The sequence below is a fragment of the Vipera berus genome (genome assembly GCF_964194415.1).
Source record: "Vipera berus genome assembly, chromosome: 10".
In the NCBI taxonomy this organism is placed as follows: domain Eukaryota; kingdom Metazoa; phylum Chordata; class Lepidosauria; order Squamata; family Viperidae; genus Vipera; species Vipera berus.
The window spans coordinates 1,665,755-1,680,502 of record NC_138213.1 but is presented as its reverse complement, the minus strand read 5'-3'; the positions used below and the strand labels follow the sequence as shown (position 1 = coordinate 1,680,502).

The window sequence follows — 14,748 nt, the reverse complement described above, 5'->3', positions numbered from 1 at the left end:
GGACTTCATATTTATTATAAAGATGCATAACAGCTTAAACTTCCTTTCTGCACCTTCATAAACGCTGAATAGATCCATCAATCTCTCGGCCTCCCTATAATGATTCTTTTACATGTAGAGGAAAAAGGACTTAGGAGATATAAAACTCTGATATGAAAAACAGAAAGGCCAGGAAAGTCCACGCTGCCGTAAGTCTACTTTTTAAAGTGCTGTTGATTTGCTTCTGCTCCGATGCACACAAGTTAAGCTTCTTCACATACAAGTCCTCTGATGCAGCTGACCTCCTGTTTTGAAGGCCCCTGATCAGTTATGGCACTGATAATCCCAATGGAAGATTTAGCAGGCTGCGATAGTGGATTGATTGTCTTCCACATGATCAGGCACTGTGCAGGCTCTAGTTTTTTTTGTTTTAAGCTACTGAAGTGCTACAGAATGAAAGAAATATCCATATTTACGTCTGGCAGCCTTTATGCATCAGTAAGTACACATATTTAGGACAGGAAATGGATCCTGTCATGTTTCCTTGTAACGTATTTGGTGCCTATGTTAGGTATTTCCTTCTAAGCGAGCCTGGTTGTTCCATAGCCCGAAATCTGTTCATATCTGCTGCTTTATGCAGAAAAAGCTTTCCTCTTGTTTCCTAGATCCCAAATTATCCCAGCCTCTTGTATGTACTGAGACAGGAAAATTGCTGGGGGAGTAGAGGAGCTGCTATAAAGTTAGACCACCCTTTAGAGGTAAATAAGGACTAGGTCATCTGCAAAAGGTTTCTGCAACACGATGGCCCTCAGGTGTGCTAGTACTATAATTCCCAGAACAATTGGCAATTCAGGTTGTTATAATCCTGGCATCTGGGTCAAAGTAGCTTGAAACCCAAAACCAATGCCTGCCCTTGCCAAATTGTACAAATTTACCTCTCTTGGTGAACAGTCCTGCTTTGCAGATTGCCTGGTTCCTTAGGGGTCCTCTGAGAGGCCTTGCCCAACCGTGCAGCTCCTGCAATGGAGCATCTGCTGATGGAGAAACACCTGGGCAGTAGAGGTGAGGCTTGGAGTCCTAACTGGTGCTTTGAACTGTTACTGGGAGAAGACTGGAGGCCAAGTGGTTCTCACGCTAAAAGAGCAGTCTTCTGGAAAAGCAAGGGACCAGAAATCTCTCGGCCCCAGCTTTATGCTAAACTACTTTTCAGGCACAGGTAACATTTAGCTGCTTAAAGTTGCAGACTGTCACGAAGGGGCGCTTGCTGGGGGGCATGGAAAATCTGGTCCTCCGAGGGCTTTTCCATGTCCTGCCAGAAGTGCTTTGGAAAGGATGAGCGGACTGTTCGATCCATGATGGGCTGCAACGGACGGAAGTTGTCCACCATCCTCTTCTCGTCTTCTCCATCCGGAGTAAAGAGCAGCATCCGAAAGACCTCGAGCTAGGGGGGAGGAAGGGAGAGCGAGACGGTGAGCTTCTCTTGGGTTCCCTTTCTCTGGAGTCTGCAGCTCTGAAGAGCTCCTGGAAAGACTGGCCAACAGTTACCTTCAAATTCAACAAAAGCTTTTGTGGCATGGGTGACAAGTCTGTGGGACGCAATGGGACTTCTAATCTTTCTGCGTTCTTACCCTGCCCAGGAGTTCTACTCTAGATTCAACTACTCCCCACTCAAGATCCAGGCAACTGCAATATTTAAGCTAGCCGACCCCAATCTAGATATGCCAGAGTAGAGTGCCGGTCACCACCAGCCAGGACGGTGGACATCCAGCTGTGTTCTTTTCTCTTCATCCTGCGGATCCCAAACCAGCTCAATCCTCTATCCTCCATTTATCCACACAAAAGTACCTTGTGGTACTTTTGCAAAAAGAACCGTAGTTAAAAGTGGGAAAACTGACTCAGCAGGAACCACACCTATGGATAAATTTTCAGCTCATCTTCTATTTCAGCCTGGCTACTTTGCCATCTCTTCCACAAGAGACTCCTGGATAAAGCCGTGATATCGCTTGTTTGGCCAGGGCTTGGCATGATGTACAAAACCAACTGTTGTTTATGACTCGCCCTTATACACAGATCAAACCACTTGTGTTTACTCCATAAACTGTGGTTGAAACAAACCACAGCTGGGTGAAAAATGTGAAGCCTGTCTATATATTACTGCCTAAGCAAGATTTTGGATGGTGTTACTCCTCCCACCTTCTCAAATCTGATAACACAAGTCTGGTTCCCCTTTGACAGACCTGGTCTTCATCGACCTCAATTGCTTTCTTCTTGATGATCCAGGTGACCGACTCTGAAAGTGGGGGAGTGGTCAGAGATCCTGAATAAGTCCAATAATCTGGGCATGAAGGCAACAAGCAGGAAGGATCAAACTCCTCAAGTTCAACCAGAGAATCCTAAGAAATCCCATCAACAGCAAATGGTTAGTTTGGGACAGCTGTTTGGAAATACCTTTGTGGATTTTGGAAACATAGATTAAAAAAAACCCCTTGTGTGCCCACCCAGCGTTGTACTTGAATCTTCCTTCTTCCATTTTTGGGAAGCAAGGACTTAAAGACGGCCCTCTGCTTCCTTTGAGTAGACAGGGCATTCCAGGCAAGTAGGAAAGAGCCCAGCCTTCATCGTACCTTGTACTTAATGGAGGGCAAGGCATCTACTAATTTCTGCAGACCGTTATGAGTGGCTCCAAGCTGTCAAAGCAAAGATAAGGTTTGGATTCAGATCTTTACTCCTTGATAAACTTTAGGGCAACGGGTGTCTGATCTCCTGATCCCACCCATTTCCCCACGAACGGCTTCTCTGAAAGACCACCCAAGAAAAAAACCCTAAATAAATTCACTGGCTCTCTGTAGAGAAATTTCTTATCCGTTGCTTGAAGGAGTTGGTCTTCTCCTCCCATTTCCTTCCCACAGGTCTGTTTTGTCTCTATTTACACCTTCCTTCCTGTGTTTGTGTGTAAAATGGGCCAAATTATATTCTGATGCTATTATTGCAGCATATTGCATGCAAATCCACAAAGGAACCAAAATAAACACAGTTACTTAAATGATGCTTATTGTGTAAGAAAAACAGCAACAGATTGGGAGGAATAACAGGAACATTTCAATTTTTCCACCATCGCCATACCTTCAAAAATACTCCAATGACAGCCAGACCATTTTCGTCCATTAGAGCTTCTTCGAAACTTCCAAATTTGCAGCAATTCCAGTGAACTAAATGCAGCTGGAAGGAGCAAGGAGAAGCATAATGCTGTGGGCGGCTGGCTGTCCACGGGCCGCTCCAGAGAGCCACAATTGCAAAGCTCTGAAACCGCTGGGCATGTTAAGAACTGCGTGGTTCCTGAGTGCAGAATGAGAGGCTGCTTCCCCAGAAATTAAAATATCTCTGCGGACCACCCCTGCAGGGCTGGGGGAAGACCCCCATCGCCTCCTTCGCCTTGCAAGCATCCCTGCTGGTCTTCACCAGCTCTTCCTCTTACCTCCGCTGGGAACACCTTGCAGTCCACGGTGTGCTCGGAGCCCCATTCGTTGACAGCTCCCCAGTGAAAATGGAACTGCTTCAACCGGTAGTTGTTCTCCAAGGGACCCCCAGTTATGACTGCCAGGAAGAAAAGGCACGTGTTCAGGGGGAGGGGGGGGCTGTAGAGGAGTGGTCCATGTCATTCACAATTGGGACCTGGATTCTGCACTGCTGGTTTGCTTTGGTTTCAAACCGTTAAAAGGCAGTTTGGGGCTCACACGATCATTTTGCACTGAAAAATAGTTGGAAGAGATGCTGCACTTGCCTAATTTTGATAACTGGCGTGGGGACGTGAAACAGGCCGACTGGGTGCCCACCTGTAAGGAATCAGGAAGGGGACCTCGATGGCGACGGGCAGGAACAGTTGCCTAGGGAAAAGGGGCTGAGACGTGTTTGAAGCCCAAGCAGTGATATAACATTGGGAAGAGTTCAGGCAGACACCCCCCCAATTCACTGGAGTATAAGGGGGTGGGTGGGGGGAAGGACGTCCAGCACAATTTGACTTGCAAAAATCTTGTTTTAGATCCCATCTCAGTAAGGTAGCTTTTTCTGAGGAAATCAACCCCCGGTCTGCTCTAGCTCAGTGAGGCCGAGACCACCCAATTCTCACTCAAACAAACTCCGGCGTCTTAGGAGAAAATGTACTTGACATGCCGTGGATCTCCTCTGCTTGGGTGAATGAGCGTGTCTGGAGTGGCTCACAGAAGCAGCACAAGGACGCTCACGTCCCCGAGAACTAAAGATGGAGCCTGCATTGATCCATGATCTTTGCAGGGATATTTCTGGCCTCCTGACCAACATTGGTCACCAGAAAGGTTCTCGGAGCCCAGCACCAGATCGGCCTCTAGGAAAGCCAGGCCAGCTGCAGTGTCCAGTTCAGGTGAGCAGGATCCTGGGCGCCACGATTCTAAGCACAGAGTCAGTGCAGGGTGAGTGCAGGTGGTCCTCGGGTTACCACCACAACTGAGCCCAAAATTTAGGTTGCCAAGTGAGAAATTTGTTAAGTGAGTTTTGCAGCAACAGTTTTATAATACAGTCCTGGCTTTGGCCGGGAAATTGGCAGCTGACTGAGCTTCAGTTGTGAAAAAGTGATGTTTTAAGCAAAAAGGCCAAATTAAGACTCTCTGACCTAACATTTTCTCCAACGAGAAGGCAAAGCTGGAAGGGTTAAATTTTTACAGTCTTACAAATCCATTTTTATCTTTCCAACAGTAGTTGCCTCTGTCAGATAGTTAAAATCTCGGGGAACAGAAAAGAATATCCGAGTCCTGGAAAGTCTAATACAATTTCTCAGCAGCTTGGCAGAATCAAAACAGCCTTTTTCTGTTTCCTGTTTTTTCCTCCCATTTTGACGGGAGACTGACAGAAAGGGCTGGGCGCGACTGCCTTCTGGTGGAGACTGAAGGATGCGCACTGCAAAATGCAGTTGTTTACCTTCAGATCTGACCCAGAACCAGGAAAAAACTTGAAATACAGACTCGAGCAACATTCCTGATGGGTCAAATACCAGAAGTGGATTCTGAGCTTCTAATTAAGGTGGGGGAAGAGGGTGTGTGGTTTTTGCTGGCTTAAGCCCTTGGCAATCTGCAAGGTTTCTATCGTTTGGGGATGAAACTTCTCATTTTGGAAACTCTGCTATACATGAGCCACAATGTCGTTCTATTCTACACTTCCCACCAGTCACCAGATGGCAACGCCAGCACACCACCGTCACGTACTTTGATATTCGTCCCTTTGCTTTGCTGCCACCCTGTGCCCACCACCAATCTACTTTCATCCTGGCTACAAATATGGGGGCATCTTGCCCAGTGTCCTGTTTCTGTGCCCACTGACTTACCTTCCTGCACTGTCTTTCCTTTTCAACTTTAGCTTTAATCCACTTTTCCTCTTCTCTAATTTTATTTTCCTTGAAGAGCAGAAGCGAGGAGAAAGAAAGGAAAGGAGAGAGAGAGACCCCCAAAACTAAAAGGAGACAGCACTAAAAGAAGAAAAAAAAGAGTGAATATAATCATTTATGTTTCCGAAAAACAACAAAAAACGCAAAAGAAAGAAAAAGGGTACTGTGAAGCAGTGTTTCTCAAACTTGGCAACTTTAAGAGGTGTGGACTACAACTCCCAGAATTCCCTGGCCAGCATGGAATTCTGGCTGTCGAAGTCTACTATCTTAAAGTTGCCAAAGTTTGAGAAGCACTGCAGTAAAGCATTCTTGGAAGTTTGCAAAGGAAGAAATTGGTTCAGCTTTTGTCCGGAACTTCTGATCTACATAATGCCATTCGTGCTGGACTGAGGGAATGAGAGGGGTAGAAGTGGGGATTGAGAGAGCCCCAAAAGCAGACAAGCAAAGTTATCCCATTTGGGGACAAATGGCACTGAAAAGCTTTTCCAAGTCTGTCACGCTGTGGCATTTCTCTTTGCAGGAACTGAAGCGCAGCGTGGGAAAGTGCTGCTGAACTGGAACTCCCAATAGCCCCAGCCAGCATGAGGGATGCTGGGACTTGTAGTTCAGCAACATCAGGCCACTAAAAATCTGGGATGTGCCACACACTGGATTCAAAGACAAAAGAATCAAGCTATCTGGAGCACAGAGCTGCGAAAAACAGCAAGCCCTGAAACAGGCACGGCTGCTGAAAGGGTTTGCAGACCGATGCTCTGTTTGCACCCTGTCAGTTCAACGTTTTGCTTTCAGATCCAGAGCAGCACTTATGTTGGTACACTCCTCAGAGCAGGATTTAATACTTGAGAGGCCTGACGCTGATTCACAGACTAGATAGGCTTACAATTGTGCTAAGCCGTTAAGGGGTTCTTTTAATTTCTGCCTGGTGTAGAACTGTTCCTATTTAATGGAAATAGCATAGCTGTAGAAGCACAGAAGCCATTGTTTAAGTTAGCTCATAAAGTTGACCTTTTTTCTTTCTTTAAAAGAGAAAGAAAGAGAAAGAAAGAAGAAAGAAGAAAGAAAGAAAGAAAGAAAGAAAGAAAGAAAGAAAGAAAGAAAGAAAGAAAGAAAGAAGGAAGGAAGGAAGAAAGAGAGATTCATGAAAAGCTTAGCCAGGTACTGGTTTCCTTGCAGATAAAATATTTCCCGAGACCAGAAGAGGCATTGTTAAAAAGGGAGGCCATATCTTTTTAGATCCTTTCAGGTGCTTTATTCAGAAAGCTTATCTGTCAGCTGAGTCAAGGTGATAACCGGCTTTTACCTTCCCTTAACATAGGTTGCTGGCCCAAACAGCTTTCAACAGAGAACACATATTATGCAACCACTCAGATGGCATCTTGTACTTTGCAGAAGGCAAGGTTAAAAACTGAACAAAGGGCATCAGAGGTTTTGGAAGCGTGCCCTAATAATAAATATTTTTTTAAACGTTGGCTAGGTTGCATCTGGAAGTGGATTTTAGCAGGCAGAACAAATCTGGGGAATCATACAAAGAAAGACCCATCTGCTTTATTACACGGCTCCCTGTTAATTGGGGCACAAGCAACTCCACCCCCAAAATATATGATGGTGAAGTGTACATCTACACACCCCTAAGCGTGACCGTGTCTACTACACTTTTCAGATTTATTTGGATTTTGAAATCTTTTGCTAACTTCCACAAATTCCTTTTCCAGTCACTGCTTTTATGTTCCACCTCTGCACAGCACACCTTAACTTCAGTTGCTCTTACTTGATTTATCCACAGAGTCCTCAAACTCAACCAGGAAGGAGTATCCGTTGTTCCACATGTGGAGACAAGTGTCCGGATCATAGCTTATCTCCAGCGGTTTCAGGTGAGGGTCATAAACGCTGTCTCTCCACTGGATATTAATCGGAGATTGGCGGCTGCCTCCTGGGATGGTGATTGGGCTCTGCCAGAGAGGGTGTACTGGGAGGAGAAGGTATAGACCAGGGTTTAGCAACCTTGGCAATTTTAAGATGCGTGGACTTCATATCCCAGAATCCCCCAGCTAGCATGCTATAAGATAGATCAGGGGTGTCAAAGTGCCGGCCCGCGGGCCGGACGCATCATCCAGAAGCCGCGCCAACCCCATTGCTGGCAATGGTGAAAAGCCCCCGATACGTTGCGCGACGTCATGTGACATCTGAGATGGACTTCTACTCCCAGAATTCCCCAGCCAGCATACTTTTAAGATGGGTGGAAACATGGCTACTGAATCAACATTCAAAGTCTTAGCAGCTAGGAATTGAAGAAGAGCAGCCTTAGCTGAAGCCTTCAAGTTCTCATTCTGCAAGAATAACAGCTCCGTAGGGTGAGGAGAAACTCAGCATAATTTCAATTAAGTTTTCAAGTGGCCTTGCATTTGTAACTCAGGGAGACAGGGTGGAATGCTCCACCTACGCCCATGCAATTTTTCCACGCTGCCTTCTTTGTTTTGCTAACCAGGGCACTGACTCACCGGCGCCCATCCCAAGCAGGATAAAATTCTGTTACGGGCCATTCTCTTCCTTGACTTCCCACTTATCTCTGGGTGATGAGTTTGACGAGTTTCTTTTTCTTCTTTTGAAATGAGTCAGTGCCGTGGTGAACAAAGAGTGGGGGCAGCACCGGCCATCCAGATCCTTCCCCATTAAAACATCTCCAGAGGCTGAATTGTGGCATAGCCAGCTGCCAGGGGAACACCCTATTCCGTTGGAGGCAAGTCTGTGCAAATAGCCCGAATCTGGGATACGGAGTAGGCAGGAGGAGGAACGCTGCCTGGAGACGGAGAAAGGCAGGAAGGGGTTTGCCTTGGGTTTTCAAAAGACCCCCCACCCCCAGCAGAAGCAAAGGGGAAACACAGGAGTTTGGAAAAAGCGGGGGGGGGGCTTCAAGGGGGGCAGGGTAAGAGGACCTGGTGGGGGAAAAGGTTTTCTGATGAAATGGCCTTCTGCCTTGGGACAAACTGGGCGAGGCAGGGGAGGTGCTGTCAAACTCCTGATCTTTTGGCAACATCAACTGGCCCAAAGAAAAAACCGGAAACCATCATCACCCCTCCCACCCCCCCCACCCCCGTCCCTTCTGCCCTCTGGCGTTTCTAAGCCGCTGGGGGGGCGTTATTAAAGAGGGTGAAGGAGACGGAAACTTTGGGGTGGGGGAGCCTGCCGGATGCCCCAAACTGGAGTTGCTTAGAGGGAGGGAAGCAAGTAAAAGGGGGGGGGAGAGGAATCCCCCCGGGGGCCACTCACCGCCGTCCCGGAGGCGATAAGAAGCGCAGGCGCCCAGGCTGCAGCGCCGCGTCCCGTCCCGGCCGGCCAAGGCTGCGGGCGCCCGGCGGAGCAGCGGCAGGAGCAGCCGGGCCATGGGGGCGACCGGCCGGTTCCAGGAGGCGCTGCGCCGGCTCGCTCCGCCCGCCTGGACCACCCCGAGCCCGGCGCGGAGCCTCCGGCTGGCTGGGCGGGCAGCCTCCGCGGGCTCCTCCTCCTCCCGGCCCGAGGGAGGCTCCCCGGGCGGAGCCCGCGGCCCGGCGCTCTCGGAAGCCCCCCGCACGCAACCCAGCCCCTCTTCGCGGTGGGCGGGCAGCCCGCCCCCGCCACGCAGCCGTCCGGTCGGGCGGTTGTGGGAGCCCTCCCCGGCTGGACGCGGAACCCCGGCTGGAAGGGGCTTCCTCCAAGCCGAAGGGGGGGGGGCGTTTCTCAACCTGCTGGAGGATGTGCGGGCTTCAACGGCGAAGGCTGGCTGGGGGATTCTGGGAGTTGAAATCCCCAAGTCTTCGAGTGGCCAAGTTTGGAGACCCCTGCCCGAGACAACGGGGCCATCTATGGACTGGAAAAACAAGTTTATTATTATTTTTTTCAAGCGCTGATGCACAAGACTTTGCCTTCCGCGGCGCTTTCTCTGGCCGGGACTTTTCCCTACAAATCCGCAGAGAACTGATTCCCACAAGAGGCTAGATTGGTTTGGGTGAATTAAGAGATAGAATTCCTCCTTTTGGGGGGGGTGTCTTCTCTTTGCTGCTCTCTTGCCACCCTTTTTGCGACAACTGGGGGGGGGACTGTGCGGTTGGGCGATGATTCGCGCAGCCTTTAAAACAGCCACCACTCAAGCCTGATTTTATTGAAATAAACTTTGAAAAACGCCTGTCTCTTAAAAGCAGAACCTGCATCAGCATTTCTGACTCTTTCCTCTAAATAAATCATTTTACTCTGCCATTACTTGAAGGGCTGACTTGCTTGAGCTTCAGGGAATTTTACATTCCAAGGGCATCTCACTTGTGATTGTGAATAAGCTGAACAATACTGTCCGTGGACAGGAAGTCTTGCCCGGGCTCTGTGCCCAGCTTGGACAATATAGAGGGCAGCTTCCACACTCATTTCATGTGCAAAAAGGCCACTTCTTAGCCCCCCCCCCTTTTGCTGGATGTGGTTCAGATTGCCATAGGAACATAATGTCTTGTACAGATAGAGCCAAACTGGAGCTGCTTTATTTTAATCTGGTACAATTTTCTCAGCCTTGGCAACTTAAAAGATGCCTGGACTTCAACTCTCAGAAATCAGAAGCAAGCTCAGTGGGGAGTTCTGGGAGATGCGATCCACACAACTTCCAAGTGGTTGAGAGAATTCACTTCTAAGAGGCAGTTTGTCCTTGGGGCTTTTAAAAGAACTCTGCATGCAGCACACAACTGCAGTCTGACACCCGTGGCGCGTATTTTATCCTTAGCAAATAAACGGTGCTTGCACAATAATGTCAACCTGTACACGGCCAAACTACAATGACAAAATAGAAGCCAAGTTATTATAGGAGGTCTTATCTGAACCAGACTCTCATGTAGTTTATTGTGTGAGCACATCCATCGTGGTTTGCTAGCCATGGCTTTTAGCTTAGTGTGATGGACAAGCTCAGCTGGTTCCCACTGCTAATCAGCTGAGGCTCCAGGGTAACGTGAAGACAAGTAAATGCTTAGATTGGAAGGTGGAAATACAGGAGGAAAAAAGAGAAGAATTTAAGGCAGTTTTTTAAAATGCGAAGGCTTTGGAACACCCGATAAGGCTAGAGAGAATAGGTTATGGGCACAGATAAGGCTAGAGAGAATAGGTTATGGGCACAGATAAGGCTAGAGAGAATAGGTTATGGGCACAGATAAGGCTAGAGAGAATAGGTTATGGGCACAGCAAAGGTTAATTGAAACCACTCCCTACTGGCAAAAGGGCTTTTTCTCCATGGCTGAGCTGGCAAAACCTCCATGGCAATTTGCCCCAAACAGAAGGCAAATAAGGCAACTCTGGATGGCTCTTGGTTTCTGCATCCTGTAACCACGCAAACGTGTGCCTTTTCAGACTTTAGAGAGGGGCACACATCCACCCCACCCCGTTCCAGTCCTTTGGCACTGCTGGATCTGCCCGCTTTATAGAGAGGGTATCTGGGTGAGGTTGCTTCTCAAATTTTAGCCTGTTATGAAAACTCTCCGTGGAGGTTTAAGCCTCGAGAATCTGAATGGAATGTATAATCTCCAAATAATGAATAAATGAGGAGGATTCCTGCAGGAAGAAGTTTGACCGCTTAACTCAGGGGTTTCCAAACTTGATAACTTTTAAGATTTGTGCACTTCAACTCCCAGAATTCCCTAGCCAGCATGGCTGGCTGAGAATTCTGGATGTTGGAAGTCTACAAGTCTTAAACTTGCCAGGTTTGGGGACCCCTGGCTTAACTCCTTTCGTATTTTTGCATGAGCATCCCATTGCCCAGGGCAATGGTTCTCAAAGTTGGCAATTTGAAGATGGGTGGACTTCAGCTCCCAGAATTTCTAGCTGAAGTACACCCATCTTTAAGTTGCCAAAGCCGAGAAACACTCAGCTGGAATCTCTTTGCACAGCCTTTCTGACCTTGGATCACAATTTCCAGAATTCCCCAGCCAGCATACTTTAAGATATATGGATTTCAACTCCCAGAATTCCCCAGCCAAGATGATTCCATACTATCAGGAGATGATCTCTTGGAATTATTTATGAAATGGAGTGGAGTAGCCCATCTTTTTTTGCTAATAACCTGATTGAAATTGCAGTAGGGCAAGGAATCAAAGGATTCATTTATATTTTTAAATGACTCTTGGAATCTGTTTTAGGAATCCTTTGAGAAGGCCAAGAAAGGGGAGAAAAACATGTCCACAGTTACTTGTGTGAGTCATACTGTTGTTCTAGATGAGAAAAACTGACTGAAAATTTCCTGTGGATTTTCATTCATGTTAAAAAAAGTTTGGCAGTGATTGTGGTCCTGGTGGAAAAAACCCAGGGATAGTAAAATATGAAATGCTAGTATGTTTCACCCTCATGTACCTCTGGCTATATACTGCATTTTGAATACAGGAATGGGTTTATGAAACTTGGATCTCTTTGTGCCAAGCCTGCTTAGCTTCATGATGGTTGTTTGAATAATCCAGAACTGGCTGTCACTGCAACGGGCTAAGCAAGAAGCTGAGAAACCACAGGATGTGATTATTTGCAGTTGGCTTCAATTTTTCCTACCTTCCTGATCATCCTTTTTTGCATCAGATGAAAAACTGAGTTTTCCAAAGTTTGTGTCCTTTTTCTGTGACATTTTGAACACTCCTAACAGCCTCAAAGATAAATAGAAACTGGTCTTCTTGGCTCTTGATGGGACACAAAGCTATCTGTTACTCAGAAAAAATGTCCTTAAAGAAGTTAACGTCCCTTTTCTTGCTAAGTAAGAAAACTACGTCAAATTCACAAAGTTACAAGAAGATGAGTTTGGTTGAAAGGAAGCTTTTAAACAATAGCACTGGCTAAATGCAGTTATGGGATTTTTAAAAAAATGTTCAGAACAACTGCTTTTACCTGAAAAATTATGTTTTATAAATTATATCTGAAAATTATGTCATCTTGGGGGCTTTTGAGAAGAGACGGGGCAGCCACCTGTCTGAAATGCTATTGGGTCTCCTGCCTGAGCAGGGGGGGTTGGACTAGAAGAAAGACCCCCAAGGTCCCTTCCATCTCTTTTATTCTGTGTTATTCATGAAATCCTGTTCGTTCCAATGATCCATAGCTGATCTACCAGTATTTATTTCGAAACCCAGACAAGTTGATCTTCCTCTGTTGAAAATGTTTGTTGATCTAACTGGAAATTCCGGTTTCTAAAGCTGAGGGGGCCCCTTGCAATTGTTGTACAAACTTGGTTAATACGTTAAGAGGTCCAAAGGATTTTCCATTGAGTGGAAAAGCAAAACTGATATGCCAGCGTGACCACAGGTGTACCAAAGTAGCCAGAATAAATAAAAGACCATCGTTTTGCCCGAAGGCATGGTTGGTTATAGCACTGCTTAGCTGCTGTCTTTTAACTCTGTTCCCTGCGATGCTTGTTAGGTAATGCTGGTTTGTAGCAGGAAAGCATACATCGAAAAGAGAAAAGGCTGAGTTTGGGGTAGATCCCATATGATTTTGCCCAGGTTTAGAGACAAATAATATTTTCAATCACCCCTTGATATTTTGTCACCACTTGAGCTGAGATTTTTCACCTGGTTTAGAATGTGCAAAATATTGGCTGGCTTAAATCCATCCACCAAACTGGAAAGCAGAATATTTTAATCTAGTGCAACAGGCAAAAAGGGAAATATTTTTTAACCCTTTGTTTCTTTCTCCCCCCCACAAAAAAAATATTCTCCAATTGCTTTCAAAAACGATTGCTTACTGTAAATGTTGGTCACAATATAAAACGTCTCATTATAGCAAAAGGAAACAAGCAAATGAAAACAATTGCTTCTGCCCTGATTTCATAAAAATGCTCTCTCCTACCAGAAACATACATCTATTGATACCATTCACACAAACACCAACGGTTTAAATTACAATCTTCCTGAAAAGGATAAGAAAATTGGATACTTACAGGAAGCATACCTGTTTTTATGGGTGCAGCTGATCAAACTGCAGGATCTTCGGGGTGTCAGATACTGTCCCCAGGCAATTTTCAACTTTTTGCTCCAATGGGTCAAGTTCCTTATTTTTAGACTGGTAAGAAATATATTCATTTTTTTAAAAGAAAATAAAAAATGTTTTCCCCGTTCAAATTGACAGATACAGTGGCAATGTCCTGTCAGGGGCAAAGGGGTTGCCAAAACGAAAAAGGTTAAATTTCAACCTGTCCCTCTATTCTCTTTTGATTTTAGGTTCTGGTGCAGGATGACACTCCTTATGCTCTGAGCTGTCTTTTGTCCCTGAGAAAGCACCCACCTTCAAGTCATCCTTCCTCCTTCCTAAGAATTTTGGGATTGCGAAGAATACTCTGAACGGGCAATTCTTTTTTCCTCTTTTGCACAATCTTCTTTTAAAACACCGCAATATTTGTTCTGGTGTCCTGTTCACAGAAGCATTTTACAGACGAAGGACACTGAGTCTATAAAGAGGGGAAGGGGAGAGATCACCCGTGATGGGGGAAACAATTGTGAGATTAGTGATATCTGATCTGCTGACTTGCAAATAGGTCTCATTCAGCAAAGCCGCCCTGGGACGCCAAGGGGCAAGAGGTAGCTACTTCCTCTGGTTTTAGCAGGATCTTAACCTTCAAGGACAAGAAAGTCATCCTCACCACCTCCAGGAATAAGGAAATGCCCCCCCGACCCCCAGAGCCCATTAGGGATCTTGCATCTCTCTTCTATAAACTGTGAGAGGCAACCTTTGATCTACTATTGGAAACTGTGTATGTACAGAGAGTTAATTTTTACCATAAACTATAGACTAGGTTGCTAGAATGTGCCTAAAAAAGGCCCTAAACTGATTACACCAAGTCTGGACAACGTAAGCTTCAAAACATCGGCTCTGTCAATCTGGTAGGCAGGAACTAGCAGGCCCTGCCCTGATATTTAAGGGGAGCCCAAGAGAGATCAAGGAATAGAACGGCTGTTCATTTTTATTGAAGTTTCGGTGGCCTGAAAGATAAAATTTTGGTAGGACTATCCGTCATGACTTCTTTGAGCCCATGTAAACCGCTCCTTGTATCATCAGTGATGGTGACGTAGATAGACGGTAGATATGGTGACTAGCCATATTCTCTGTTGGCCTTTGAATTTTCAAAGCATCCAAGTCTTCTCCAGTGATTGATGACTTTGCACGAAGGGTTGAAAATATCAAATGTTGGCTTCATCATTAGTGCTTTCAATGAGCAATCTTGATCAGGCACTGGGTGGTTTGTTTTTCTACTGCACCAAGGTGTAATTCCAAGCCTCCAGTTTTTCTTCCTTCAATTTTTCTGAGGGTCCACCACTTAGAGCTACATATTAAAACTGGCAAGATTATAGTCCCAACAATAAGGACATTTATTGTCAACGTGA

General features: G+C 46.1%; 1 protein-coding gene across 1 annotated transcript; it reads right to left on the bottom strand.

Moving 5' to 3' along the window:
- Positions 1-8,913, bottom strand: CA5A (carbonic anhydrase 5A). Its single transcript, XM_081335947.1, has 7 exons — positions 8,660-8,913; positions 7,161-7,358; positions 3,455-3,573; positions 3,103-3,198; positions 2,604-2,666; positions 2,217-2,372; positions 1-1,420 (listed from the first exon to the last, which is right to left on the bottom strand). The coding sequence occupies exons 1-7, from the start codon at positions 8,772-8,774 to the stop codon at positions 1,211-1,213; spliced, it is 957 nt and encodes a 318-aa protein (XP_081192073.1). The 5' UTR covers positions 8,775-8,913; the 3' UTR covers positions 1-1,210.
- Between the last annotated feature and the right edge of the window lie 5,835 nt (positions 8,914-14,748).